The 24893-nt window shown below is 49.4% G+C and overlaps 9 protein-coding genes across 9 annotated transcripts; 5 read left to right on the forward strand and 4 right to left on the reverse strand.

Annotated features, from left to right (window-relative positions):
- Positions 1 to 1727: 1727 nt before the first annotated feature.
- ABOM_006624 (SDR family NAD(P)-dependent oxidoreductase) lies at positions 1728 to 2502 on the reverse strand (the record flags this gene model as incomplete). The annotated part of the gene is made up of 2 exons (XM_022533753.1): positions 1728 to 1917; positions 1985 to 2502. 2 exons carry the CDS (start codon positions 2500 to 2502, stop codon positions 1728 to 1730), a joined length of 708 nt encoding a protein of 235 aa, XP_022388836.1.
- An 854-nt stretch (positions 2503 to 3356) lies between these two features.
- On the forward strand, positions 3357 to 4313 carry ABOM_006625 (N-acyl homoserine lactonase family protein; the record flags this gene model as incomplete). The annotated part of the gene is made up of 3 exons (XM_022533754.1): positions 3357 to 3389; positions 3467 to 3827; positions 3883 to 4313. The coding sequence occupies 3 exons, from the start codon at positions 3357 to 3359 to the stop codon at positions 4311 to 4313; spliced, it is 825 nt and encodes a 274-aa protein (XP_022388835.1).
- Positions 4314 to 5027: 714 nt separating this feature from the next.
- Positions 5028 to 6773, forward strand: ABOM_006626 (uncharacterized protein; the record flags this gene model as incomplete). The annotated part of the gene is made up of 1 exon (XM_022533755.1): positions 5028 to 6773. One exon carries the CDS (start codon positions 5028 to 5030, stop codon positions 6771 to 6773), a length of 1746 nt encoding a protein of 581 aa, XP_022388838.1.
- Positions 6774 to 7819: 1046 nt separating this feature from the next.
- Positions 7820 to 8623, reverse strand: ABOM_006627 (putative oxidoreductase, short-chain dehydrogenase/reductase family; the record flags this gene model as incomplete). Its single annotated transcript, XM_022533756.1, has 2 exons — positions 7820 to 8194; positions 8261 to 8623. 2 exons carry the CDS (start codon positions 8621 to 8623, stop codon positions 7820 to 7822), a joined length of 738 nt encoding a protein of 245 aa, XP_022388837.1.
- A 1038-nt stretch (positions 8624 to 9661) lies between these two features.
- ABOM_006628 (uncharacterized protein) lies at positions 9662 to 11641 on the forward strand (the record flags this gene model as incomplete). Its single annotated transcript, XM_022533757.1, has 4 exons — positions 9662 to 9746; positions 9802 to 9882; positions 9945 to 10090; positions 10154 to 11641. The coding sequence occupies 4 exons, from the start codon at positions 9662 to 9664 to the stop codon at positions 11639 to 11641; spliced, it is 1800 nt and encodes a 599-aa protein (XP_022388844.1).
- An 853-nt stretch (positions 11642 to 12494) lies between these two features.
- ABOM_006629 (uncharacterized protein) lies at positions 12495 to 13797 on the forward strand (the record flags this gene model as incomplete). The annotated part of the gene is made up of 6 exons (XM_022533758.1): positions 12495 to 12575; positions 12750 to 12943; positions 12999 to 13026; positions 13066 to 13123; positions 13182 to 13414; positions 13459 to 13797. The coding sequence occupies 6 exons, from the start codon at positions 12495 to 12497 to the stop codon at positions 13795 to 13797; spliced, it is 933 nt and encodes a 310-aa protein (XP_022388843.1).
- A 621-nt stretch (positions 13798 to 14418) lies between these two features.
- On the reverse strand, positions 14419 to 15294 carry ABOM_006630 (uncharacterized protein; the record flags this gene model as incomplete). The annotated part of the gene is made up of 2 exons (XM_022533759.1): positions 14419 to 15092; positions 15147 to 15294. 2 exons carry the CDS (start codon positions 15292 to 15294, stop codon positions 14419 to 14421), a joined length of 822 nt encoding a protein of 273 aa, XP_022388800.1.
- A 933-nt stretch (positions 15295 to 16227) lies between these two features.
- Positions 16228 to 17271, forward strand: ABOM_006631 (alpha/beta hydrolase; the record flags this gene model as incomplete). The annotated part of the gene is made up of 1 exon (XM_022533760.1): positions 16228 to 17271. One exon carries the CDS (start codon positions 16228 to 16230, stop codon positions 17269 to 17271), a length of 1044 nt encoding a protein of 347 aa, XP_022388795.1.
- Positions 17272 to 22383: 5112 nt separating this feature from the next.
- On the reverse strand, positions 22384 to 23892 carry ABOM_006632 (mannitol dehydrogenase family protein; the record flags this gene model as incomplete). Its single annotated transcript, XM_022533761.1, has 1 exon — positions 22384 to 23892. The coding sequence occupies one exon, from the start codon at positions 23890 to 23892 to the stop codon at positions 22384 to 22386; it is 1509 nt and encodes a 502-aa protein (XP_022388798.1).
- Positions 23893 to 24893: the final 1001 nt, after the last annotated feature.

The following is a 24893-nucleotide window of genomic DNA, read 5'->3' on the forward strand; positions in this document are numbered from 1 at the left end:
TTCTGATGCTGTGCATACAGTTTTCGTATCGCGATGAGAGAGCATGGCAAGTTGCGATTCAATCCCGTACCTTGGCTTTTAGAGATGGCGGTGCAGGATGGGGCGTTTCTGCACCTCGACTCGTTGCAGACTCTGAAAACCTGGAATCCAGATAATAACGAGCCTGTTCCACGTTTATGGAAACCATCTGTGGCCGAGGAACCTGTATTACGCCAAGTCACCAGATTTGCTGGGATCTCGAAACGTCGATGGACGCGAGAGAGTTTTTGCCGCATATTTCGGGCAGTTGTTACCAGTGCTGGATATCCCGACATTATTACGATCCATACCCTAAGGCGGGGTCTCGCTGACAGGCTGTTCAATAAGTCGGTCCTCTCGTCGCTTCAGGGTAGCAGGGTAGAATGATCTGACCACCACCTACAGAAGTAGCAACCGATTCCGAGAGAAGCCAGATTCTTACGCAAAAGGATTCCAATGTTTTTGGAAGAGCCTACATAGATAGTGCCTCAGCCCTTAGTACCATGGACGCATTTCTGGGAGAGAAGATGCGCCTCGATCATATTGAATCCCTCAGAGGGGTTGGCAAATACCGTCCAATAGGCTACCCCAGGCATCTACCAGCTGAGCGGCAGCATGCTATCGGGAAGCATAAAGACTTGTGGGAACTCGAAAGGAGACTCAAAGAGTTATACATCCAGGAGACTTCGGGTGAATCCAGCCATCAGGACACGGTTGGCGGGAGTGATATGCATGGTCTGCAGAAGGCCATCTGGGATACATCTGGCGATGAGTTGGATAACCAGAAAAAGTCGAGCACTGGAGCCGATGCCCAAGTCGACCGAGGCGCGTATGACCCTGCTTGCATATGCCCGTCACAGGATATGTGAGGTCGGTAATCATGCTACAACATCGAAGTCTCATTAACTGAATTGAGCATGTAGGAAGTGGATTTCCTGAGAACAGTGCAAGAAGTTCCTAAAGCCGTGAAAGACAAGCTACTTGCCCTTCCTTCCAGTGCATTCCAGCAGCAAGCTCAGCTCTTTTTCTACAAGAGCCCCGGCGGTAAAAATATCCAAATCGACATCACACCCAGCTGGCAGGTAAGGTACCTGAAAAGCCCGTCCCAGGGGTATCTTGTCACATCGGTCAGTCTCCATACCTCCCATCCGCAGCCGTGCCGATTTCGACCGTCCGTTCAGCCTCTCTTCCGTAAATTTCGGAGATTCATCTTTTGGTCTTCAAGATCAACAGCTGTGGATTGCGACCTACACTGGCGAAAAGAACTACGTGACGCAACCGATGCCAGATTTCAGACTGATCATCTAACTTCTAGAGGACCTATTGTCTTGTCTGCTACCCAGAAAATTAGCGCTCTCCAAGGATGGGACGATGTCGTTCGGCTTTCTAGAAAAAACGAATCGTGGTGGAGGGCTAAAAAATTGACACTGGGTTAGAGAGCGCCAGGAAATGCCATTCTCTTCCTCCCAATATTGTTATGCTTGGTAATTCGATGGTGGAAATAGCTCTTCATGCGGCTCTGCTACTCTATATGAAAGACAAATATTCATATTACCCAGCCAAAAAGAAACAAAATCGTGTCTGCCTCCGGAAAACGGAGGCTGTAGATTGACGTGCAAGTTCGAGCCCCTGAGCACTCGGTGGCTACTTGGTAATGGGCATAATGGACAACAAGCTGTCAGGGGTACTATTCAGCAGCATAATAAACTTCACGCATTCGCCCCTCCATCTACCGCCCACGTCGCTCCTGTCACGTATCGAGCGTCGTCACTTAGTAGGAACGCGACGACATTGGCAACTTCCGATGCCTCGCCCAATCGTCCTAGAGGTACAGCTGGAGCAGTACCCTTAGCACCGCTCTCTTCATTAGCACGCAACATTGGGGTGTCTATGGGACCACTAGGTGTGCCAGGTTAGTGAAGAGATTAAGCTTTTCTAGGACGGGCGTCATTGACACCAAACGTACGGCGTGACGACATTGATCCGGATCCCCCGCTTCCCTGCTTCAATTGCAGCGCTCTTGATCAGGCCGATTCCCGCATGCTTGCTGCCGCTATAGACCGAGCCCTTTGCAAACCCGCGATCTGCAAACATGCTCGCTGCATGCACAAAGCTGCCTTGCTCGTGTAGCACCCCGGGATGGAGCGCTTCGCTCAGCAGGTTGAAGACCCCCTTGACGTTGACGTCCATAATGAACTGGTACTCTGCTTCGTCAATCTGCCATATTTCCTCGTGACCAAGTCGGTGACCTGCAGTGCCTGCAAGATTCGCAATGCCGTCAACCCTGCCGAATATGTCCTTGGCCGACTGGAGGAAGGATCTGACCGCTGCACGATCTGTGATATCCACTCTGCGTGTGACTACCCTCGTTCGTTGCGCTGGATCGATTCCATCCACGAGAGCAGCAAGACCATCCTCATTCACATCACATACAGCCAAGTGTGAGCCCCGGGACAGGAGAAGGGTCGCCGTGGCAAAGCCCATTCCGGATCCGCCACCGGTGATAAGAAAGACTTTGCCAGACACTAACGAATCCATGAGAGCAATGTTTGGAGTATAGTATGAGACAACAGCGGCTCGGAGTGATATACTTCTCTACTTCTCCTGGGAGTCGACCTTATATACCAGGTGGGGTGGACCACAACGTGCAATCGGTCCTTCGTCGTTGGCAGGCGGTAGTACCTTGCTTGACGCAGGATCCATGGCTCATCACCCCTTGGAAAACTCTTTTCCGAATTGACTCAGACAAATGCTAGTGGATTATGCGGCGCGATGCAGTTCTCCCTTCTCAGCGTTTCTTTGGCTGCACTTTCCGTCAGCCGAGCCGAGACTCATTGGTTTTTGGCTCTCTGGTATGCTGGACAGTGAGTCATTCGTCGGAAATTAATAGTGCCCTGTAGGAATCCATCCAGCGAAGATCCATGCCATTTGTAGTGGTGTTGTCGACAACGGCGAGCTGATGGGAGGGGGTTTATGTTCGGAGATCCCTGCAGGTGACTTATTAGTGTCGGTGGGTCTGCTGCAAGTCGATTACGGGGTGTACATAAAGGAACCCACTACGATTTACCGATTCAGACGGATTCAACCTGGCGCGCGTAACACTGCCAGTTACACTGGCACCCAATGGTCCGTTCAGGCCAGAACACCACCGTTGGTGCTAATGCAGGTCGATTATATTCGGGGTCCACATGTGTATCTTCCCAAGTGACTTACACCTATGTTACCAGTGGCTGCACTCGCCATTGTAACCCCAGTATGTCTCCTAGAAGTATGTACGACTCGCCCTCCCATGTTAGAGCAAAGTCAGCGCAGCCATCTTCCCTGCGAAACTCGCTGCAATGTCGTACTTGCCAACAGGCGCCAAATTATGGGTAAGTGCACTCCAGACATAGTTTACTCGTACACTACCAGTCGCATAACAACAAGTAACCGTCATTTGTTATTATAGCTATTGAATCTGGGGACCTTGGACATGGACGCAGCGAACGTGCTGCCGGGGGCAAATCAATTCCCAGCCCACCTACCACCGCAGCCGCATGAGCGACGTGACTTGATAATGATTGCAGCCTTGATCTTCCATCCCGAGATTGGTCTGATTCTTTTCGACACTGGATCTTGCGAGAATGTGATCGGAAGCTGGGGCGCGAAGGCCATGGAGTGTGCCCCGAGAATCTGGAACAAGTCCGTCCACGGTCTGCCCGAGGCCATCAAAGCCACCGGCGCTGGGCAGATTGGCGATGTCAAAGCAGTTGTCTTGAGCCATCTTCACTGTGACCATGCAGGGGGGCTGGAGCACTTCTTTGGTACAGGTAAGCTCTTGCGTGAAGGCGAATGAGGTAGTGCCTGTTCTGACCGAGGGCGTAGATATACCCATTTGGTGCCACGAGGAAGAGTTTAAGAATGCATTCTGGACCTTCGCTACCGGGATCGAGCGTGGCACATACCTGAGCGATTATCTTGATGTGGGACAGCTCAATTGGAAGACATTTTCCGGGCAGACCTTCGACCTCTTCAAAGGAATTACTATGCATCACTGTGCCGGACATACTGCTGGCTCGGTTGCAATGGAGCTTAGCCTTGAACAGACAGGCACCGTAGTTCTGACGGGCGACATGTTCCATGTCTGGGAAAACTACGAGCAGGGAGTACCACCGGGGAATTTGACAAGGGACTTCAACGCATGGCATCGCAGTCGGGAGTATATTCGAAATCTGGTCTTACGGAAGAAGGCAAAGGTGGTTCTCGGGCACGAGTTGGGCTACTTTAACGCGTTTGGGCCCGGCCCAGTCTCTTGAGTTCAAGGACTGGAGCTGTAGTCTGCCATATACGATCCATCAGCGGGCGCCGGTTTGGGCTTCGTACTCGCTTACCACCTTCACAGTCTCGCCTTTCCATGCTGGGGGTCAGTCTACACAAGTCGATGGTAGGGCAGACTGGGCCGGAGTCTACAGAGGCTCATAGCGGCCACTCCACAACAACCGATCTCCTTCCTAAGTCTATTTACTGTCTTCTGAACTACTTCTCTATTAGGTCACTGCAGAATCGCGTGTTTATGTCTTTAAAATTCTTATATATAAATACTGTATATAACTATATCTTGTCCAACTAGTTAACTGCCAGACATACACTCTGCAGCGACCTGAGGAAAGCGGAGTATTGTTGTTACGAGATCCCATGGTCGACCAGAGAATGGTGGCCCATATCTCCTAAAAGAGCCATCTCAGCTATTGGCAAACAAGTGAGTCCATGCAGCGCGGCGGTCCACATCCATCCGGGGATATTGAAATGGCGCTCTGGAGGCGAGGAAAGAACGCTTCGTCGCCACGTGACGTGTGTCCTTCGGCCGGTATAATTCCCGAAAGTAGCTAGACCGGAATGGTGGTGAAACCAATAACCCGCAATCTACCTAAGCAGCAGAAGTTGGGACAGCTCCTGGTGCATCATTCATTCATTCACATGGATGACCACTCGTACAATACCTTCGGCGCCTCGTAGCGGACTGCTGTGCCATGGCTTCTGGGGATGAACGATGTGGCTCTCCTGGAAATGCCCTCGATCATAGGGCGTCTCCATCAAATGCATCACCCTTCCTACGTCTTCATCTGGACCGCCCAAGGTTAGCGCGGAAGCGCGACGTGCAGGCTTGTGAGCAATGCCGGTCCAGGAAGATCAAATGCGATCGAGCGAAGCCCCATTGTCGATGCTGCTGCAAGTATGGTCGGCCCTGCATCTACCGACCGAAGGCTGAGGCCCGGGCGCAACAGGAGAGAGCCATAGGAAATATGACGACGGAAGAAGAGCGTGTTTCGATGTGTTCCGCCAACCCACAATCGAGTGGAGGGCCAGAGGAGAAGCAGACAATCGCCTTCAACCAAGTTGGCCACCTCAAAGCATCGGACGACGTGCGGCTGCGGTATTACTCGAGCTCATCATGGGTGGCCGGGGTGGAGGTGTCCAATGTCTCTCCATACGATCGTCATGGTCTTTCACCTGGGTCATTAGCTCAAACATCAAACGACTTCATCTATCTTGCCGAGGTAGACCAGCTCATTGCATGGTATGCTAAATATTGCCACTTCTGGTTTCCACTGGTAGACTGCAACGAAGTTATTGCGGAAGTGGACGAGCAGCGGAACCATGGAAGCTCGAAGCCGGGTGCGCTCGCACTCATTGCAGCCATATGCTACACCGCTACCCGATCCATCAAGGCACCAGAGAACACCAATGTATGGTTCTCATTTCGCTCCTCGTTTTGGAAAGAAGTCACAACTCAACTCTTGGCCGAATCCGGTTACCCGAGTCGACCCAATCTAAATACGGTTCGAGTAGCTTTCTTTCTCGCTATACCCAGCATGGCGGAAGGGCACACTCATCCCGATCCCAGCTCTGTTTCTATCCTCGTAAGGGCTGCCCAGTCTCTCGGCCTTCACCGGGAGCCGCTGCTCTTTCAGCTATCTGCTCAAGATGCTGAGGTCAGTCGCGTTCTATGGTGGTCGGTTCGCGGCTTGGATATCACGTATGCTATCTCGCATGGTCTTCCACCAGTGATCCATGCTGAAACTACGGATGTTCGATCCATTGACTGCCGGTATGGTTCAGAGCGCACGCTTCTTAGTACCATATCACGGACGACTGCATTGATATCAAAGACTTTGTATCATATTTACAGCGTGAGCCAGCCAACTCTCCGCGATATAAAACACTTGGATGATGAGGCTGAAAAGGTTTATGCTGAAGAATGTGGAGATCACAATGAGAACATGGATACACTACAAAGGTTCGTTGCCATGAGTCGAATGATGTGCTGCTGCAAGATGATGATTATTTTACATCAACCTTATCTGCGCACATCACAGTGGCCTCAAGAATCCAGATCAAAGGCTTTGATGTCTTGTCAGGAGTATATTGGTGGCTTTGTAGCTGGAGTCAGCGACGAATCACTGGCGCCCTACAGATGGGTGTTGGACCATTTCGACGTGATTCACGCCTGCGCTATTATACTGCAGGACCTGATCCAAAACTGTCACTCTTCAGAATCAAGCAGTCTTCGTGATGTGGTTAATATCTGCTTTTCTACCTTTTCGAAAGGGCACCATCCTATTTGGACACAGCTTGAGACGCTCAGGTCGAAGGCTTGGGCAGCAAATGGATGGTCTGTGAATGGTGAGGACCGTGAGATATTGGAATCTGACGCCAGCTTGGCAGATTACGACGCTCTTTTTGCGTCTTTCCTCTGGGAGGAGTTAGTCATGTGATACGGAGAATAAACGTATAGTCTTTGGGGGTCCAATCCGTCGCTAATGATAGGATTTATCAAAATGGTGTTCATGTACTCGGAGAGCACTGAAGCAGCGGAAAGAGGAGTGCCATGCGTTATAGAAGCATGGCGAGTCGCTTTCATTCTATATTACGTACCAAGGGTGCTCCCTGTTAAGATATGGTACAGACTTCATTGGATTGATCGAGATTAAAGCGTCCCATGACACTGGGATTGACGGCCTCATGGACTGTATTTGACGGGTTGAGTTTGGTACAAGTCGTGGCATAGAAACGTTCTCTAGGGCCCATTACTGACATTCCAGGGCAGACATGATAATGCACTGAGAACATGCGTTGTTAGAGGAGATGCGTGGGCGAGATCAGGAACAACAGAGTTCCCAGCCCAAACTCACACACTTGTTCTCGATAACATTCGCCTTGCAGTTGACGATGGAGACGATGCTGTCCAGCCCAAATCCCATTCAACAAACATCCTGATCGAAGATTCGGTATCCAATGACGGTAACGAGATTGCACCTGGGAGCATCCGCCAGTATATGAGAGAAACCGGGATGTAAGAAATATAATATTTTCAAGTCATTATATAATTAGTGGTTCTGAGCCCAGGTGGGGGTCCATCCACACAGCTCCGTTCTGAGACCCAGAAGCAGAGGGTTGCACTCTATGATGCGGGAAAGTACAACATCCTGGCAGGACATAGGGAGTACCTAACACGGTGCACCAAGCGCGGGCATCATGTTCCAAATATATATCTAGAGATATAAAAGGATTATCAAGAGTAAATTACGCTCTTTAATATAACACGAGATCAGGCACAAGTTTGTCCTCGGACGAAGACGGGGTATCAAAGAGAAATCGTCGATGAAATGTTATTCTATTATTGAAATGCCAATCTATCTTTAGTGTCGAAAGGCAAATCCACGGTCAAATCTAGCTTCCCTCCATGGAACGATGCATCGACTTTCTGTATTTACCACGCCATGGCTGCTAGAGCCGAATATAACCCAAGGCGACGTAGGCATCAGGTCGCCGCCCCATTGACTTTGACAACCTGTCCCGATATCCAGGAACTCTCCGGACGCCACAACAGGCTCACTGCAGCTGCCACCTCGTCTGGCCTCCCAAGCCGCTTGAATGGGCTGAGCTCCGCCAACATCCGGGTGCTGTCGTCAGTGTTGGATTTGAAGAACGAATCGGTTTCGGTAGGGCCCGGAGACACAGCGTTAATGCGGATGCCACGTTTTGCCAGCGTCTGGGCAATTGACCGTACCATCAAGTTCAGGGCTCCTTTGGTCGAGATATAGAGGAAAAGCTGTGGCGGCAGCGTGCTGAAGTCGGTCAAATCCGAGGAGATGAAAATAACGGTGCTTCCGCTGCTCAGGTACGGAAGGGATTTCTGTTATTCATACATTAGCGCCGCAAGAGGCTGGATTTGCAAGGGTACAGAAAGACCCAACCATACCTGCACAAGAAACCACGGTCCTTTAACATTCACGCCAAATGCCATATCAAACTGGTCCTCAGTGGCCGCCTCAACGTCGGCCAAGGGCACGTAAGCGGCGTTTGGAATTACCACATCGATCTTGCCAAAGCGTGCAACAGATGTGTTGACCAGTCGGTCAATATCTGCGGCTTTGGAGATGTCCGCTTGAACGGCCAGCGCGCGACTAGCCCCAATCTCTGCAACAACCTTGTCGGCACCATGCGCATCAGTGTTGTAGTTGACAATCACATATGCACCTTCCTTGCCGGCCTGCAGGGCAATCGCTTTACCGATGCCCTTGGAGGCACCGGCCACAAGAACTACACGGTCGATGATGGACATTGGGTGTTCTGGAAAGTAGTCTGTGCAATCATGCAGGAGATGGAATCGGAGCAGTCCATACTTAATTTATAGGTCTGGCGAGCACGGAAGTCTTATCCGCAATGACTAAAATAAAAAGCGACTCCACATTTGTCTCTTCTTTACACTGATACGGGGTGAAACTGATGGAGAAGTTGATGTCATCTGTATATTGGCGCGACGATCACACCGTCAACCAAAACATGGCTGCAGCACACACTCATGCTGGCCACATTTTCTATTCCTGTCAACAGTAGACGTGTACACAGCACCATTGAGTGTTGAGAGCTCCACATAATCCAGATACTCCCGTCTCCGGATCCCGCTTGGATCAAGGCATGGGATCAGTAATCATGGACAGCCTAGACCTAACCCACTCCCGGCCGAGTAAATTTCCATACCAGGTAACAAGGAGTCATGATCCGTGACGGCAATGGCCACATAGTTCGAATGTCCTTGTCGGTGCTCCTGACACCTCCCCGATGGGCTATGGACCTAACTAAGTACGGGCCTTACGCCATATCTGTAACACCATATATTGGGGACATGGTCGGCGAAACCGGACCGTGTCGATCGCACCTATTCTGATAACCTGATGCTTACCCAAACAGTTGTTCTGGACCTTGTCAACGCACTTCCAAACATAGAATACAGGCGTGGATTAGTATTAACGGCGATGTCGGCCATTTCATGACCAATCTACATCGCTGCGACGGAGAGGCGGATGATCCGCTTCATGACCAAGAATGCCATCGGTGGACCCCCCTTTCTATAATCAGTAGGTCTTAACACCGAACAGTTAGGACCTTCGTCATCAAATATCGGATAGGACGAATGTAGCAGATGAGTGAGTACTGGGGCTCCCTGGTGGCGAGGTATTGCCGCTCCAAGAATTATAAAAGGCCACCGAACACCTCGTACTTGTAAGATAGCTGACCATCTCTGAGCATGACTGTACCTCTCACCAAATCCATTATCTTATCTTCAAGGCCCTTTGATCCATTGAACAACTCAAGCAACATGAGTTTGAACGTGCAAACCCAGTTTCTTGTCGTGGGTGCCGGACCGGCGGGACTCGGCCTTGCGTGCTTTCTCGGACAACATGGTAGGTATTCCATGAACGTTAGTGAAGACACTGTAACATTCATCCGGGTGCGTAGGTCTCGAGGGGCTTGTTATTTCTAAGGCCTCTGGTACCGCGGACACCCCTAGGGCTCATTCATTCAATCCGTTCGCTTTCGGTATGTCGCTCAAAAATGGGACCCCACTGACCTCGCCTACTTACTGACTAAATGTATTGCAGAATGTCTGCGCGACCTGGGAATTGAGCACGAAGCTCTTCAGCAATCAGTCCGTGGTCGTGCGTTTCAGTCAATGCGCTGGTCCCGAAGTATGATTGGCGAAGAATATGCAAAGGTCCTCGGGTGGGCTGAGCATCCGTCCTGCATCGTAGGCTTACCGCTCCCGTCCCAACTTTATCCTTCCAGTAGGCCCAAACTGAACCTTTGACAGGGAAACGCGTTCGGCGTCACCCCGTGTGAGTATGCTGAGTTCTCCCAGTCAGAATTGGAGCCTCTCCTAGTGCGGTATGCTTCTCATCACAATTTCGACGTCCGGTTCTCTACCGAGTTGGTGGGTGTGCAGGAGTTAGGACGTGATGACGCGCAGGCAGGATACATCTGCACTATCCGGGACAATATCTCCCACAGTACCTTCCAGATCCGCACTCAATACCTCTTTGGCGCAGATGGGGCAAGAAGCCAGGTGGCACGGCTGCTGGACTTCAAGTATATCAGCAAGCCGAGCGGTGGCAAGGCCTGCAACATTCTGATCCATGCGGATCTGACAAGTCATATGCATGAGGACCGCCACGCTGCACTTCACTGGATCTTGAAGCCCGATCGCTCTTCATTCTTCGGTCTCGTGGCGCATCTGCGTATGGTCCGTCCCTGGAATCGGTGGGTGCTGGTAGGCTTTGGTCCAAATGGTAGTGACCCGTTTGAGGGGTTGACGTCTCAGAGTCCCGAGCTAATTGATTGCATACGGGACCTTATTGGAGATCAATCTGTTGATATCGAGATTCTGCAAATGGATCACTGGACTGTGCGTGAAAGTATCGCTGAGGCTTACTCCATTGACGATACTAATGTTTTCCTCCTTGGCGATGCCGCACATCGCCATCCGCCAGCATTCGGCTTGGGGAGTAACACCTGTGTCCAAGATGCATACAATCTCGCGTGGAAGGTTGCCTACGTATCAAAGGGCCTTGCAGGCCATCAGCTGTTGCACTCATACAGCAAGGAGCGCCAACCTGTCGGTGCTATGCTTGTTCGGGAGGCTAACAATGGCCTTCACGCGCAAAAGGACGTCTGGCAATCAGTAGGAATGTTTGCTGCCACCCCGGAAGAAGGAGCAAAGCAATTGGCCAAGCTGTCTGAAGCCAGTGATGAAGGGGCGGCGTATCGCGAGAAGATCCAGAATGCCATGAAGCGTATAGAGACTGAGCTCCATAGTTGGGGTGCGGCATACAATCAATGGTACGAATCAGCAGCGGTCCATCTCGCAGATGAGGAGCACAGCAGGCCAGAATTGGAAGGCAATCCGATCTTGCAAGTTCAGGTTACAACTTACCCCGGAAGTCGACTCCCTCACGCTTGGTTGGATATTCCTACCCGCCGCAACAAAATTTCGACTCATGATCTAGCTGGAAAAGGCGCATTTTGCCTATTCACTGGGATCGGGGGTGAGGGTTGGAAAGAGGCAGCCAAAAATATCACCAATTCAACCGGAATTCCCATCAATGCGTATGGTATCGGCTTCGGCCTCGACTACAGTGACGTGCATCGGGACTGGCATGACAACCGGGGGGTTGAAGAAAGCGGTTGTGTTCTCGTCAGGCCGGACAGATTTGTTGCTTGGAGATCTAAGAAAGTTGTCCCTGACTGTCAAGGCAAGCTGATGCATGTCTTGAACTCGATTCTCTGCAGAGAGCAGGTTTGAGCAGTGTAGCCTGCCAATTCTGGAGCTCGGGTTTCATACAATGCTACCTCAAAGGTCTTGGTTGTCGACCCTTGGGGTGACGCATATCCCTTTGTTACATGTACAGACACGGGCTAGTGTTCTTCTAGCATTCCATGCTCAATCTCGCCTCTTGAATAAAGTTTTGCCGTGAATATCCTTTCAACTATCTGTCACCTTCGTAATCACTAGTCGTTCCAACTTTGTTTGCTCTTTTTGTGGTCAGGCTACGACTAGAATTGTGTTGCCAGGTAGCGCCATTGGTTGTTCAGCTTCCAAGGTCATCTGGTGTAGTACCCCACACCCAGCAATCCTCTGCACTGGGACTCACGGGAGGCATAAATCAGAGGGGGTTAGATCGTTCGTTGCCCTAAACCAACAAACCCACCAGGTCAGGAATTCCCAATGTACACGGGAGTGGAAAAGGGGACTTAACCGAACAGGTGATTCCACATGGGTTAGCAAGGCCAACTGGTGGTGCACGTGGGGTCAACTTGTCCAGCCGAAGGAAACAGGCATACTGGTAGTATTTTGTGGTGCACTACATGTTGAGCCCCTCGGGTGTCGTACGGCCATATTGATTCCATGCAAGCAAGCAAAGACAGGCGGCTAGCACTAGTCCCATTCCTCCAGCGCTACTGCAGCCCGCGTAGATAATCAGCTAGCGGAGAAGATCGTCGGAAGGCCTATACATCGTCTACCATAGCAAGTCGATAGTCTTACTTTTTATGCAGACGCAGTACCACTTATTAGAGCGTGTGACCGAGCCATCCTCAGTGTTCTCAGAGACTGCGTCCATTTTCGTGGCTCTGAATTCCTTACCTGACCAAACACAATGTCTCTGTTCACTGCCCCTCCAAAGCCGGCGACCCCGCTGGGTTGGCATCGGGTGCTCTCACCAACAGCGGCTGTTAAGGTATCTCCCATCTGTTCAGGCGGTATAACCATTGGCAATGCGTGGAGTGAGCTATTTGGGCGAAGCGATGACTATTTCGCCATTCTCGATACCTTCTTCGCATTGGGTGGCAATTTGATTGATACTGCTAATCAATATAACTACGAGGAATTTGAAACGTTGATCGGCGAGTAGATGGAGACCCGAGGAAATGGCGACCAAATGGTTATCGCAACTAAGTACTCAGCTCCATATCGTGTGTACAACCGGGACGCCGAGCCGATACAGAGCAACTTGGCTGGCAACTCGGCCAAGAGCATGCACATCTCCGTGAGAGACAGTCTGAAGAAGCTAAGGACTACCTACATTGACATACTCAATGTCCACTGGTGAGCTTTTTGCCCTTCTGGTGGCATGTGCGCCAATGACCTAACGAACGTTTAGGTGGGAGCTTGCCGCCTCGGTCGAAGAGGTAATGACCCATTTGCATGCCTACGTGATGGCCCGGTAGGTATTTTATCTTGGAGTCTCTGATACCCCAGCATGGGTGGTTATGAAGGCCAGTGACTGTACGTCTTTCGACTCCTGCCTACGATACTGTTGATACCTTCTAACTCCGCGTCATAGTTGCTCGTCGTAATGGGCTTACGCCTTTTTCCGTATATCAAGGCCGGTGGTGTGCCTCACGCAGAGATGTGGAATCGGAGATTATCCCCATATGCGAGGGCCAGGGCATGGCCTTTATGTCGTGGGGATCGCTGGGAGGCGGCCTACTTGCTACCGCAGCGGAGCGAGAAAAGATAGAAACAGATATGGACGCCCCCAAAGCTCCTTATGGATTCGACCAGGGCGATGCTGCGGTATGTGATGTTTTGGAGCAGCTAGCTACAGCTAAGGAGACCAGCTTGCAAGCCGTCGTGCTACCCCACTTCTGAAAACAGACCCCCCTGCCCCGTCGACATCGACACAGGCATTGGCATATCTCTTGCATCAAAGCACCTACGTCATCCCAATTGTGGGTGTGCAAACTGTAGAGTATGTCAAAGCGATGCCAGATGCATTGCGCGTCGGACTCTCTACGGAGGAAATCGATGCCATCCAGAATGCCGCGCACTTTAGTCCTCTCTTCCCGAACCACTACTATTTCCACTACGAGAATAGGAGAGGATATAATCTTCGTCTGACAGGAGCGGGTCAGAAAAACTATCGATCAGGTGCATGGATCGATACTCCTCTAAAATAGCCAGTAAGCCAACTTCAGAAGCCTCCAATTCAGCAAGATACACTGATAGAATAAAGCACTATGCGCCACGCAGTCAAACCGGGCAGCAAATTTTCGACGTCGTTGCTCAGCAATAGTACGCGCATGACGAGAGTTCGTTATGTTGCCTATACCAAAGTTGGACAGGTTTTGTCTATGTTTTCAAACATTTACTTATAGTCTGAGAATGCACTAGTTGATACGGCACCAAACGGGTCGAGGCTTCCTCGAGATGCAACTTAACCTATCCGTCTACAAAATCATCAACTTCTACTTCCTTCAACTTTAGACTAGACATCAACGGGAAGTCTTTTGTCGTTCTTGGCAAGTCATGTCCCAACTAGCTAAACACACTGCTGGCCTGAGAACCCAACAATGAGGCGATGCAGGGCCTCATGAGTCCGAGACCCAGATTGCACATCCAAATATATTCAATGCAGGCCATTGTCAAATATGCGTGATGACAATGCGATTCACCTGTGAATCATCTCTTGCGGTTCCATCGAACGGTATCATAATACTTACTACTACATCTTGCTATCTAGACCGGAATAGCATTGCTTGCCTTCTTGCGGTCGTGATCCCTTCAATCGGCTCTCATGCCTAAAGTCGAAGGCGTCGCTCACCTCTGATATGTCGCCAGTAATTCGTCGCTTCTAGAATTTCGCTACAACCCTGTAAAAGCCACCCCCATCTCTTAAGGAACGGCACTGTTGCTTCCCAATTACGAGGATCCGACGGTTCGCCCCAGACAATCAAGTCAGCACCCTCTGTACCATTCCCACCCCATTCCACAAGGTCGGCCCACAGCAGTTCTTCGTCATCATCGGTCAAAATACGAGACACACTTGTAGCCACTAGTAAATTGTCTCGCATTCTAGCCAGCGGGAACAAATCGATCCAAGGGTGATGTGGGGTTCTCAGTTGGAGGTCCGTCGGAATCAACGACGTCGGGCCGGTAGAGGCTGCGATCACTGCGGGTTTCGCCGGGCCTATGAATCCAAATGGCGAAACAGCATGACAGACGAGCCAATCGACTTGTAGCTTAAGGGCTTTTGCATTTGATGTCATAGCATTAATTGTATTCAGTTGGATCACTCTCAGGAGCTGATCCGTATTGGGCTGGTTTGTCATATAATTCTGTAGTGCGTCCAGAGCAAAACGCTCCAGAATATCGCGTCTTTGACGGGCAGTGGCCGTAGTGAGTTGTTCATTAATGGCTCTTTCCCCTGCACCAGTGCCTCCTTCGGCGCCCTGTTTCAGTTTCCTCTGGCGCCCTTTGTTCCACGCAGGTTAGGCCATGAACGATATGTAGCACTGGAATCACTCACAAGCCCTCTGATTCAATCTGTTCTGTAACCGTTTTCTCTCATTTGGATTAGTTACACCAGCCCAATCTTCTTTCTGGCGCTTGATGTAGCTCTGATGAGGCATTTGTCGTAGGAGGATGGGCTGATTGGGCCTGTCGGAAGACGCCATGAGGAGATCTGAGAGTGGGTTGACGATCTAACGAATGTCGGAAGGAAGAAATTGCAGAGAAGAATGCAGGCGGCTTACAAGATATTAAAGTTTAGAAACTAATGTGCTGAAGACAGGCTATCTCGAGTGAGCCGGTCTTCTGCAATTGGGCGACCCCATGGGTCCCATTCGGGGCACTTATGCAGCTGGATTATATTCTTGGTCGCCGAGCACCAATTAAAGTAGGCGTTGTCCGCGCCACTCCACTGTCCCACTGGTACTATCTACTTTTTTGCTCCGACCCATGGTCTCGGCATACCTTAACAACCCCATTGGTAAGAATGCGATGAGGCCCGTGGAGCTTATCCCTGCCACTCGGGGGGTGATAGTGGTTACGCCAAACTCACGACCAGCTACTTTTGAACCGTGTAATTCCAATGCGGCCGAGAAACCTTCCTGGACAGGAAGTGACTTACGAACACCATGTGATGATCCTTCCCTGCGTGGGAGTCGTATAAGCCCGTTGCAGCTATGGAGCCAGGGTAATCCGGACAATACTATGAACGACGCTTGTGCAGGCTGCAAGTCGCGTGGGTGCAGCGCTCATCTCGCCGAAGCAAGCCCGCGCTAGCACTGGTTCGGACCAGGAATGCTGCTTCACATTGATTAGGGAAGCGTATTGGATCTAAATGGATACCTCGAACACCCAATCACACACCTTGGCATGACGGGATTGTCTCGACGAAGAGCATTGGCGCCACGTACCGGTGATATGGACATTTGCTAAACATGGAAGCATTAATAGAAGTAGATGATACAGGCAGCAGCATTGGAGCTATCTGGTATAAAATCTCACGATATGCTGCGTGGCTTTCGGCTCTCCATAGCCCATTCTTCATTCATCCTTTCCTATCACCATACGTCCCTAGCTCTTCACCATCGACAGCAGGCATCATGAGGTTCTTCAGGAACACTATATCCGTCCTTGCGATGATGCTTCCCGTTCATCAAATGTCAGCATGGGCGCAGAATATGTCGTACGCGGCCGATAACTTTTACCGCAGCGACATCGTGACGGTTACACCCATCACCTTCCAGGATCTATACCGCACGACAATTCAGGGAAATCTCTTTACCCGCAACAATCTGAGTCGCAGCATTGAGTCCCCTGCTATTATTGTTGGCCATCCCATGAGCGCAGTGAAGGAACAGAGCGCAAATCTCTATGCCACAAAATTGGCCGAACAAGGCTTTGTCACTATCTCGCTGGACCTTCCGTTCTGGGGTGCTAGCGGCGGTGAGCCACGCAACGGGGTCTCTCCGGATATCTATGCGGAAGCATATAGTGCCGCGGTCGACTATCTGGGCACGCAGGGCTTCGTTGATCGTGAGCGGATTGGCATTCTTGGTATTTGTGGAAGCGGCGGCTTCGTGGTTAGTGCGGCGAAGATTGACCCGCGTCTGAAAGCCATCGCAACGGCAAGCATGTACGATATGGGTGCTGTGAACCGTGATGGCCTACGAAAGTCACAGACCCTTGACCAGCGCAAGGCGATCATTGCCGCGGCAGCCGAGCAGCGCTGGGTCGAGGCGGAAGGGGGTGAAATCCAGTACTCTGGCGGCGTCCCCAGTCAGATAACGGCAAACACAAGCGCTGTTGATCGCGAGTTCTATGACTTCTACTTTACCCCACGTGGCGAGTTCATTCCCGAAGGGACCAAGCGGGAGCTGGAGACACAGCGGACAACTACGAGCAACCCGAAATTCATGAACTTCTACCCGTTCAATGATATTGATTTGATCTCGCCCCGCCCTCTTTTATTCATTTCAGGCGACCAGGCACACTCGCGTGAGTTCAGTGAGGAGGCTTATGCACGTGCAAGGGAACCAAAGGAGCTCTTCTGGGTGGCAGGGGCCGGTCACGTCGACCTTTATGATCGTGTGGGCCTTATTCCTTTCGAGAAGCTCACCCAGTTTTTCCGGGTGAACCTTCGTTAGGCGTCAGAGAACAGTCCATCTCATTGCAACAGGAATGGACACTTCCTTCTCTCATCTCCTATTCCTGCCTGAGCTCTTTGCTGCAGCCTGGCTGTTCGTCGCCCAAGGTACGAAGACAGCTATTTCCCTCTGCAGATAGGATCTCTATATAGAACGGATACAATCAACCATATTTTCTATTCGATCTACGATTTTAGTGATTTAAATAGGAGGGAGAGCAGGGGCTCTTCTCTATCCGATATAGAATTTGTGGAGTCTGGTATTTTCGGTACCGCTTATAACTTCTGGAAACACGAGAATCAACTGGACTTTTCTTGGATAAGTTGACCGCGAAAGCTCAGTTATAGAATATAAAAGGATAACCTCCGGTGGGACTATATTGGCAGGGACTACTTCACTCGCGATATAACAAATTCTAGTGACAGACGCCAAGCTCTCTATGGGCTTACTTACTATGCGATATATCTCAAGCGGTATTAAGGGGTATATTGCTGGAATATAGGTCTCTGCTCTGATCCCAGATCTCCTCTGGTATCTGTCGATGAAGTCAACTAGCGTATATAAAGGTCTGCGACAAGTCGGTCTGTTATGGTCCTGCATAGTAAGTAATGGGCGTGTTGAATTCTTGAGCTCTATAGATAGTTTTCGAGATCTTCACCATGCGATGTCCGTGGGTGAAATTGAGTAGTTTCCGAAGACTGATCGGTGTGGTCATGTTTCTGAAGAGAGTCTAGGAATAAGAGGGCTGTTTGTTATAGTCTTTTATGTTATTATCTCAGATAACTATAGTTATCATATAATGCTGGACGATGATAAGATCCTCGCGATATACTTTCCGGATGACAGTATAGCTCTGTGGGTTGAGGACGGTTCTGTTTAAATAAAAATATTCTATCTTATTTCTGCAGAGTCAAAAAATCGGTACTTTGGATTGGTGTTGGAAACGTCGAAGGTTAGTGTGTATTTTATGTGTTTTGGGATATCCTAAATCCAAAAGTTGGATAGCTATATTTCAGAATATGTCTAGGAAACTGTTCCTGATTGATTAATCTCTATTAATGAAATAGTCGCGGGGCAGGATTATTATAATCGATATATTGTTATTGTCTTATTGATTGTTGAAACTTTTATACTGATATATATTTGAAAATGTTATATAGCTATGTTAAAGCTATATATTAGAGAAATCCGAATCCGGACTATTATAAGTCTGGAGACCGCGGCTTTCCCTATCTATATTATACACTGATTTTGATCGAGAACTGGAGTGTTTCCTTTCTACCACTGATGTCTTTTCACTGTGTCTGAAATAGCTTATCGATGACTACGCTGGACGGGGTATGGGCGAAATCCGATATAAGAAGATCAACCGTCCCACTGGTAGCTGGGGCTTTGCTAGGGTCTAAAAGTAAATATATAAGTTTGTAAATGTCTCTGATATTATGTCTGATCTCTTCGGATCCGCTAGATATTACTATACTTTGGCCAATATTTGCTAGGGTTCTGTCAGCGAGGTACTTCTTTAGGCACTAGGTCGCTGCTCACCGATCTTCACGTCACCATCCTCGGTGATGTGGACGTTATCCTCTGACAGGGAGCCATGGCTGATGTCAAGAGTATTGTGGATATACTGCACGCCTTTAAGGACCGGGACATTGGATCTTTCAGTGACCTAATACACGATATTAAACGCTTGGAAGCAAATCTCACGGCATACTGTAACAAATTTGACCTCCCCCAGTCAGAAAATTAGGGGAGAGATGGCGTACTACGGTCAGGGAAGTAGCCAAGGGCTGAAGGATGTCGCCATCTAAGCACTAGCCCGCTAGTCACGCAACCCATCGGGTGACTGCTCACCTACTAGGATCAGAAGGGCAGGCGTCAAGGTGCTCGTAGATTTTTGCTTAATAGATATTTTTTATAAATGAGATATTCTTCTATTACTCTGGATAACTACAGTCACAATATAACAAGATAAGAAAAAAGTCAGAGGAAAATATTTACTACAATTGTTATCTAATCTTGATTCTTTTGAAGATGTTTCTGCTGAATTAACGATCGTTATTAAATAAGTATAGACGATTGATTCGGAGTAAGAGTTTAGTATAGTTCTTGACCGTTGTGTTAAATATTGTGGGTGCAAAGAGATATAGCGCAAGAGGGTATTTTCGATACCCAGGGGCGATTATTGAGGAAAGCTGAGGTTTACAGTACCTCGACACATTGGTATATAGAAGCTATACTACTGTAGGTGAATAATCAGCCATTTTCTAGCATTGATATACGAGTGGAAAATGTACTGGAGTCGGTCATGTGTACCCTGTCTTGATACGGTTGTAAATTTAAACCATGCTCCCGAAGATGATATATTCGCCTGATCTTGATTGAGTTAGACTCTCTCTTTTCTGGGCACCAGAATACCCCGCCAACGAGTTGAGATGATCAAAGCACGCGTAGTGATTCAGCACCTTTCAACGAGCCAAGTTCACATACTTACATTCTCGAAAAGTTTGGACGAGGCGCAAAGCGAGATGGACCTGGCTCAGAACGTAACCACGGGTCAAACCTTGCGCTGCCAGCCACGAAAGGTGGTCATTGGTTTCCTTACTTCGACCACCTCGAAATCAGACTTACGATAATGGCTTTACGGTTGATACTGCTGCTTGCCGTACAACAGATGCCGTTGCAAAGTTAATAGCTATCGCAACTTGGGGGGGAAATAACCACTGACGACATCAGCACGTTCGACACATTGCCATATTCCCCGGAGGTGCAGAGGAAGCTGAACTCATAAGAGAAGCTGAGGATACGTTTACTGAGATGGCGAAAGCCAAAGAGCCTACTGTGGTTCTTTGCTGTTATCAGGGTAATTCGAACAATGGGTTCATCCGTAATCTGCGCAGTCTAGGCGTGGGTCGGGTATTTGACGCACCAAATCTTGAAATCAGTGCGAATTGCATCACTAAAAGAGTGAATGCATTTCACCCTAGCTATGCGGTCAATTACCAGCCAACATATAGTTGCTTTCGCCGTCTTCTCCTTCTACAATTTGTTCAAGCATTTTCACTTTTATCCGGTGATTGGGAAGAGGAAAGTTGGATGGACGATCTACGCTTGCAATGCATCAAGGTCGCCCGGCAACTAAGTAGTATGGAGCGTTGTTTTACCTTGTTAGGGTCCCCATACTAACAATTGTCAGAGGAACCAAAAGTCGATTGGCATACCGCTACTGTGAGTCGTTGGGAAGCTATACTCGCTGCTCTAGAGAAGAGCTTCTTCAAACTGGATTTCTTCAGGCCTAACGGGGTGGGACGTCATACTCAAAAGCATTTGATTGACAGTAATTTGTCATGGAATTGCGCAGATGCATTCTTACTTCTCAATACATTCGAAAGCCGCCACGGAAATCCAACTATCGGAGAAATGCTACAAGAATACTTCGAAAGTTGGTGCAATCATGGCTGCGAGCCTTGGAAGCCACGTATAAATAACAGTGAAAGCAATCTGGCGGGATACTTTGAGCTTCAGTGTCTGCCAGGACCGTCTAGCGTTTCTGACTATGCGATGCCTGAGGTACGGAACTTTTTCCTCACCTTTTTGATGGACATCAATATTTCTTTTTCCAGAAAAGAAGAAAATATGCACAGCTTTCAAAGCGACATATTTGCCCAGCGGGATGCATTTCAGCGTTTTTCGAAAAATCTGGAGAAGTTTGCCAAGAGGAGATCTAGACATTCGCTTCCCGATGAGCTCGAGAATTTGAAGATAAATAGCCCGTAACACGCGGTGCCTAGAGATATTTAGCCATCAAATATATGAGGATTTCTCGGCTCAAAACACTAACTCAATAATGTGTCGCTCCATTGTGTATAAATCCTAATATATCAATAATTCTAGTTCTTCTGGATGCTATTGTATACTCATATATTTATCTTTCCTTGACTTATTTACGGAAATCGCGAACAAAACGACAAGGAATATCTAGTATTACTCTATGTTAAAAGAAACCCGGAGAGATACTCTTTATAAATCTATCCAAAATCAAGACTGTCTACCAATATTGGATTCTATATCTCTAAAATAGTGTTCTTGAAAATTTACGAAATTACTTGTAATTTTTGCCAGTTGCTATACTTTTCCACTACTATTTTTCAGCAGAAAATTGGGGAAAATAATATAGATTTAATAGACTTAGTTCAGTCAATTCGTTGCTGGCCAACAGACCTGTTGTAGGTATTAGGTATTAACTCTTGCATAAAAGTTATTCTCATAATATTGAATTATGAATTATGAATTTTCTCGACGTTCTTTTATATCAAAAGTGATCTACATTCCCCCTTTACCCTCATTTTCTATGACCTGCGTGGTGCATCGTGTTGGCAATAGATGCCTGTCCGACAAAATCTCCCTTACGTCGACCAATAGTCCATTCCCCAATCCCATATCTTTCCGGTGCAGTGCATGGTCCGCAGCCGCATCCGAACTTACCGAGTGTATCCTATCGCCTGGGGCATACCGCATCAGGAATTTGTGTCCGCCCAGGCCGTGTTCGTCAAATGGTGGTCCAATTGCTGCATCTTTGGCTTTGGGTCAGGCGGAATGTATACGGCGCTGTCCACCGGTGTTGTCGAGGGAATAGGTATGTTTCGATGCTGGGTTGGTAGGAGCTATCTAGTGGGTGGGCATCGTGGAAGAATCATATAGCAAGGGACAAGGTCACATGCTGATAGACTAACGATGTCACGAGAACAGGTTCGGTTGCCCCGTTTTGGGCCAGATTCTCAAGGCCCATTCCAGCTCTTTTTGTTTGGTTGGTTTGCATTGTGATAGACTATTCTAGCCATCGAGCTTATTCAAAGAGCAGCATACTAAGAGTATTGTGCCAAGATTTTCCTATAAATAGAATCAATGACGGAAGACCCGCACTGGAATCTAAACATCATTCAGGTGTACTTTGGAATAACAAAGTATGAATTAAATGTTGTCTATCATTATCTATCTCTATGTACCACTTTTCGTAAAGCCCTTCCCTTATAACACAATCAAAGAAAACGTAAATATCAGACACAAGTATACCATATATATTAAGCCAACAGCGCATAGTGATGGCGCTCAGTCAATGTACTTGGGAAGCGTCTTCAGAATGCCGTCCCGAGCGATGTCCTCCATCGCGGTGGTAATCTCCTGGAGGAATCGCTTGTCGCCACGCAAATCGTCACCGAACAAGCTCTTGATGCTGAGCAGCTCGGTCGGGTTGGTACCTCCAGCGCGGGCCTTGGCCTGGAGCTCCTCGCGCATGGGGTCGTCGACCTCGAACGTCTTGCCGCTGTCATCGATGCCATTGATGTAATGGAACCAAGCGGCCGCGACGAAGCACAGGCGACGGAATGGGCCGGTAACCCAGATCGCCTCCGCGATGGAAGGCATGATAAACTGCGGGATCTTGCCGGAAGCGTTGAGGCAGATGCGGGGCAGTTGGTCCATGATGGTTGGGTTGGAGAAACGCTCGATGAGAGTCTTGCAATACTCATCGATGTTGACCCCCGGAATCTCGGGCAACAGCGGCTTCACCTCGTCCTGCATCATTTGCCAAACAAACTTGCTGAACAAGGGGTTCTCCATGACCTCGTGGACATATTTGAAGCCGGCCAGCTGACCAGGGTAGCCAATAGCCGAGTGGCTGCCGTTGAGTAAGCGCAGCTTGTGCTTCTCAAACTCCTCGACGTCGTGGACATTCTTGACCACCTGAGCGCCTACCTTCTCAAATGGTGGGCGGCCATCGGAGAATTGGTCCTCAATGACCCACTGCATAAAGGGCTCTGTGACGACAGGCCAGGAGTCCTCAATAATAAAGTTGTCCGCAAGTGCCGTTTTATCGGTGGCGGATGTCTGGGGGGTGATACGGTCGACCATGGCGTTGGGGAAGGCGCCTTGTTCAGCGATCCACTTCGCGATCTCGGGGTTGCGTAGACGAGCAAAGGACTCGAGCATATGACGAGTGATGGAGCCATTCTTCTGCATGTTGTCGCACGACATGACGGTGAAGGGCTTGAGTCCTTGCTGGTAGCGGCGAGCCAGAGCGGCATAGAGGAAGCCAAACGTGGTGCGTGGGGCCTTCTCGTTGGCTGGTTGGAGGTCGAACTGAATGTCAGGGTGCTCACTTTGCAACTCGTGTGTGTTCTCGTTGTAGTAGTAGCCGCTCTCGGTGATGGTGAGTGACACAATGTGGGTATCGGGGTGCGCCATCTTCGCGATGACGGCCTCGCGATCGTCGGGGGCAAACAGATAAGAATTGATGCTACCGACAACATGGGCAAAGCTGCCCTTGGCCGACCGCTCGATGACAGTGTAGAGGTGGTCCTGCGATCCTAAGGCGTCGCGCATGGCGGCGTCAAAGGGCTGCAAGCCAACACCACAGATTGCGTAGTCTGTCACACCATGCTTCTGCATCAATTGATCGACATAGACGGCCAAATGAGCTCGGTGGAAGCCGCCGACACCGACGTGGACAATTCCCTCCTTAACGGCGCCACCGCGCTGGTAGGTGGGAGCCTTGACCCGGGTTTCACCGACCGCCGCAATTTGCGACAGATTCTTGCTATTAAGCTTAAGGGGGGCCATTGTGAATGTGTGAGGAGGGAGAGAGAGGTAGGGAGAGCGAGGAATTGAAAGGATGACAAGAGCGAGACGGCGAGAGATAAAAGGGGTTTTTTGGCTGGGGCGCTGACTCGATGAGGGTCACCGCCAGTCTTTGACCGCTGATTAGAACAGGATTACATCATGTGGTGGGGAGGTGAACTCACGAGGTTCTCGAATTTTTTCTGCCACCTAGAAAAATTCTGAAAGTACCAGTGCAATTAGATAAGCATCCTTTCGTTTCTTTTTTCGGTCGCCGCTATCGGTCGCCGTATCATATTTAAACTAAAGCTGCTTAAGGTTTTCATGCACGAAGTCACTTTTTGTCAATGGAACAAAAAGGAAAAACTCTGAGATCCACCCAGAGAAAACCTTTAAAAATGTCAGCTGTTCAGAATAGACAAAGATATAGATCTCTAATAGTAAATTCCCACCATACCTGAGCTCAATCCAAGCCAACGCTCAAAAAAATAGGGGAGAACAACTGATGGCAAACTGGGACAATCTTGGATTGGAATGATGGCAAAGTGCCGGGCCACTCTCCACAACCCCAGTGCTTCCTGGCCCCACGAGGGGGCCGGGGGCAACCCACTGAGCCACGGAACATGATCGAAGCTTCCCCCGAATCCTGTCATCACGGTCAATCGCCGTGGGAACCTGTATGCCCCCAAGGACCGAAGTGGGCAGGAGGTGATCGGGCCGAGACCGTATTGGTAGTACGGTGTGGGTTCCTGGCACTGAACCCACATTATCCGGGTCAGAGGGACGACCACGGTTGGTATTTCTCAACATGGGGGGGGGGTGGCTCCTGAGACCCTCTTCTCCATCGATCCCAATAAAATGCCCGGTATCATATCGGTCTCTCCGAGTGTGAGCATCAAATCGTGTCTGAGCACCGCCCCGTTATTCGCAATCAGTAGAGATCGGCTATACACTATCACCACAACGGAATTTGTCTTTCAGACAAGTCTTGCAGGAGGCGAGCT

Source organism: Aspergillus bombycis (genome assembly GCF_001792695.1).
Source record: "Aspergillus bombycis strain NRRL26010 chromosome Unknown contig00046, whole genome shotgun sequence".
Lineage (NCBI taxonomy): Eukaryota > Fungi > Ascomycota > Eurotiomycetes > Eurotiales > Aspergillaceae > Aspergillus > Aspergillus bombycis.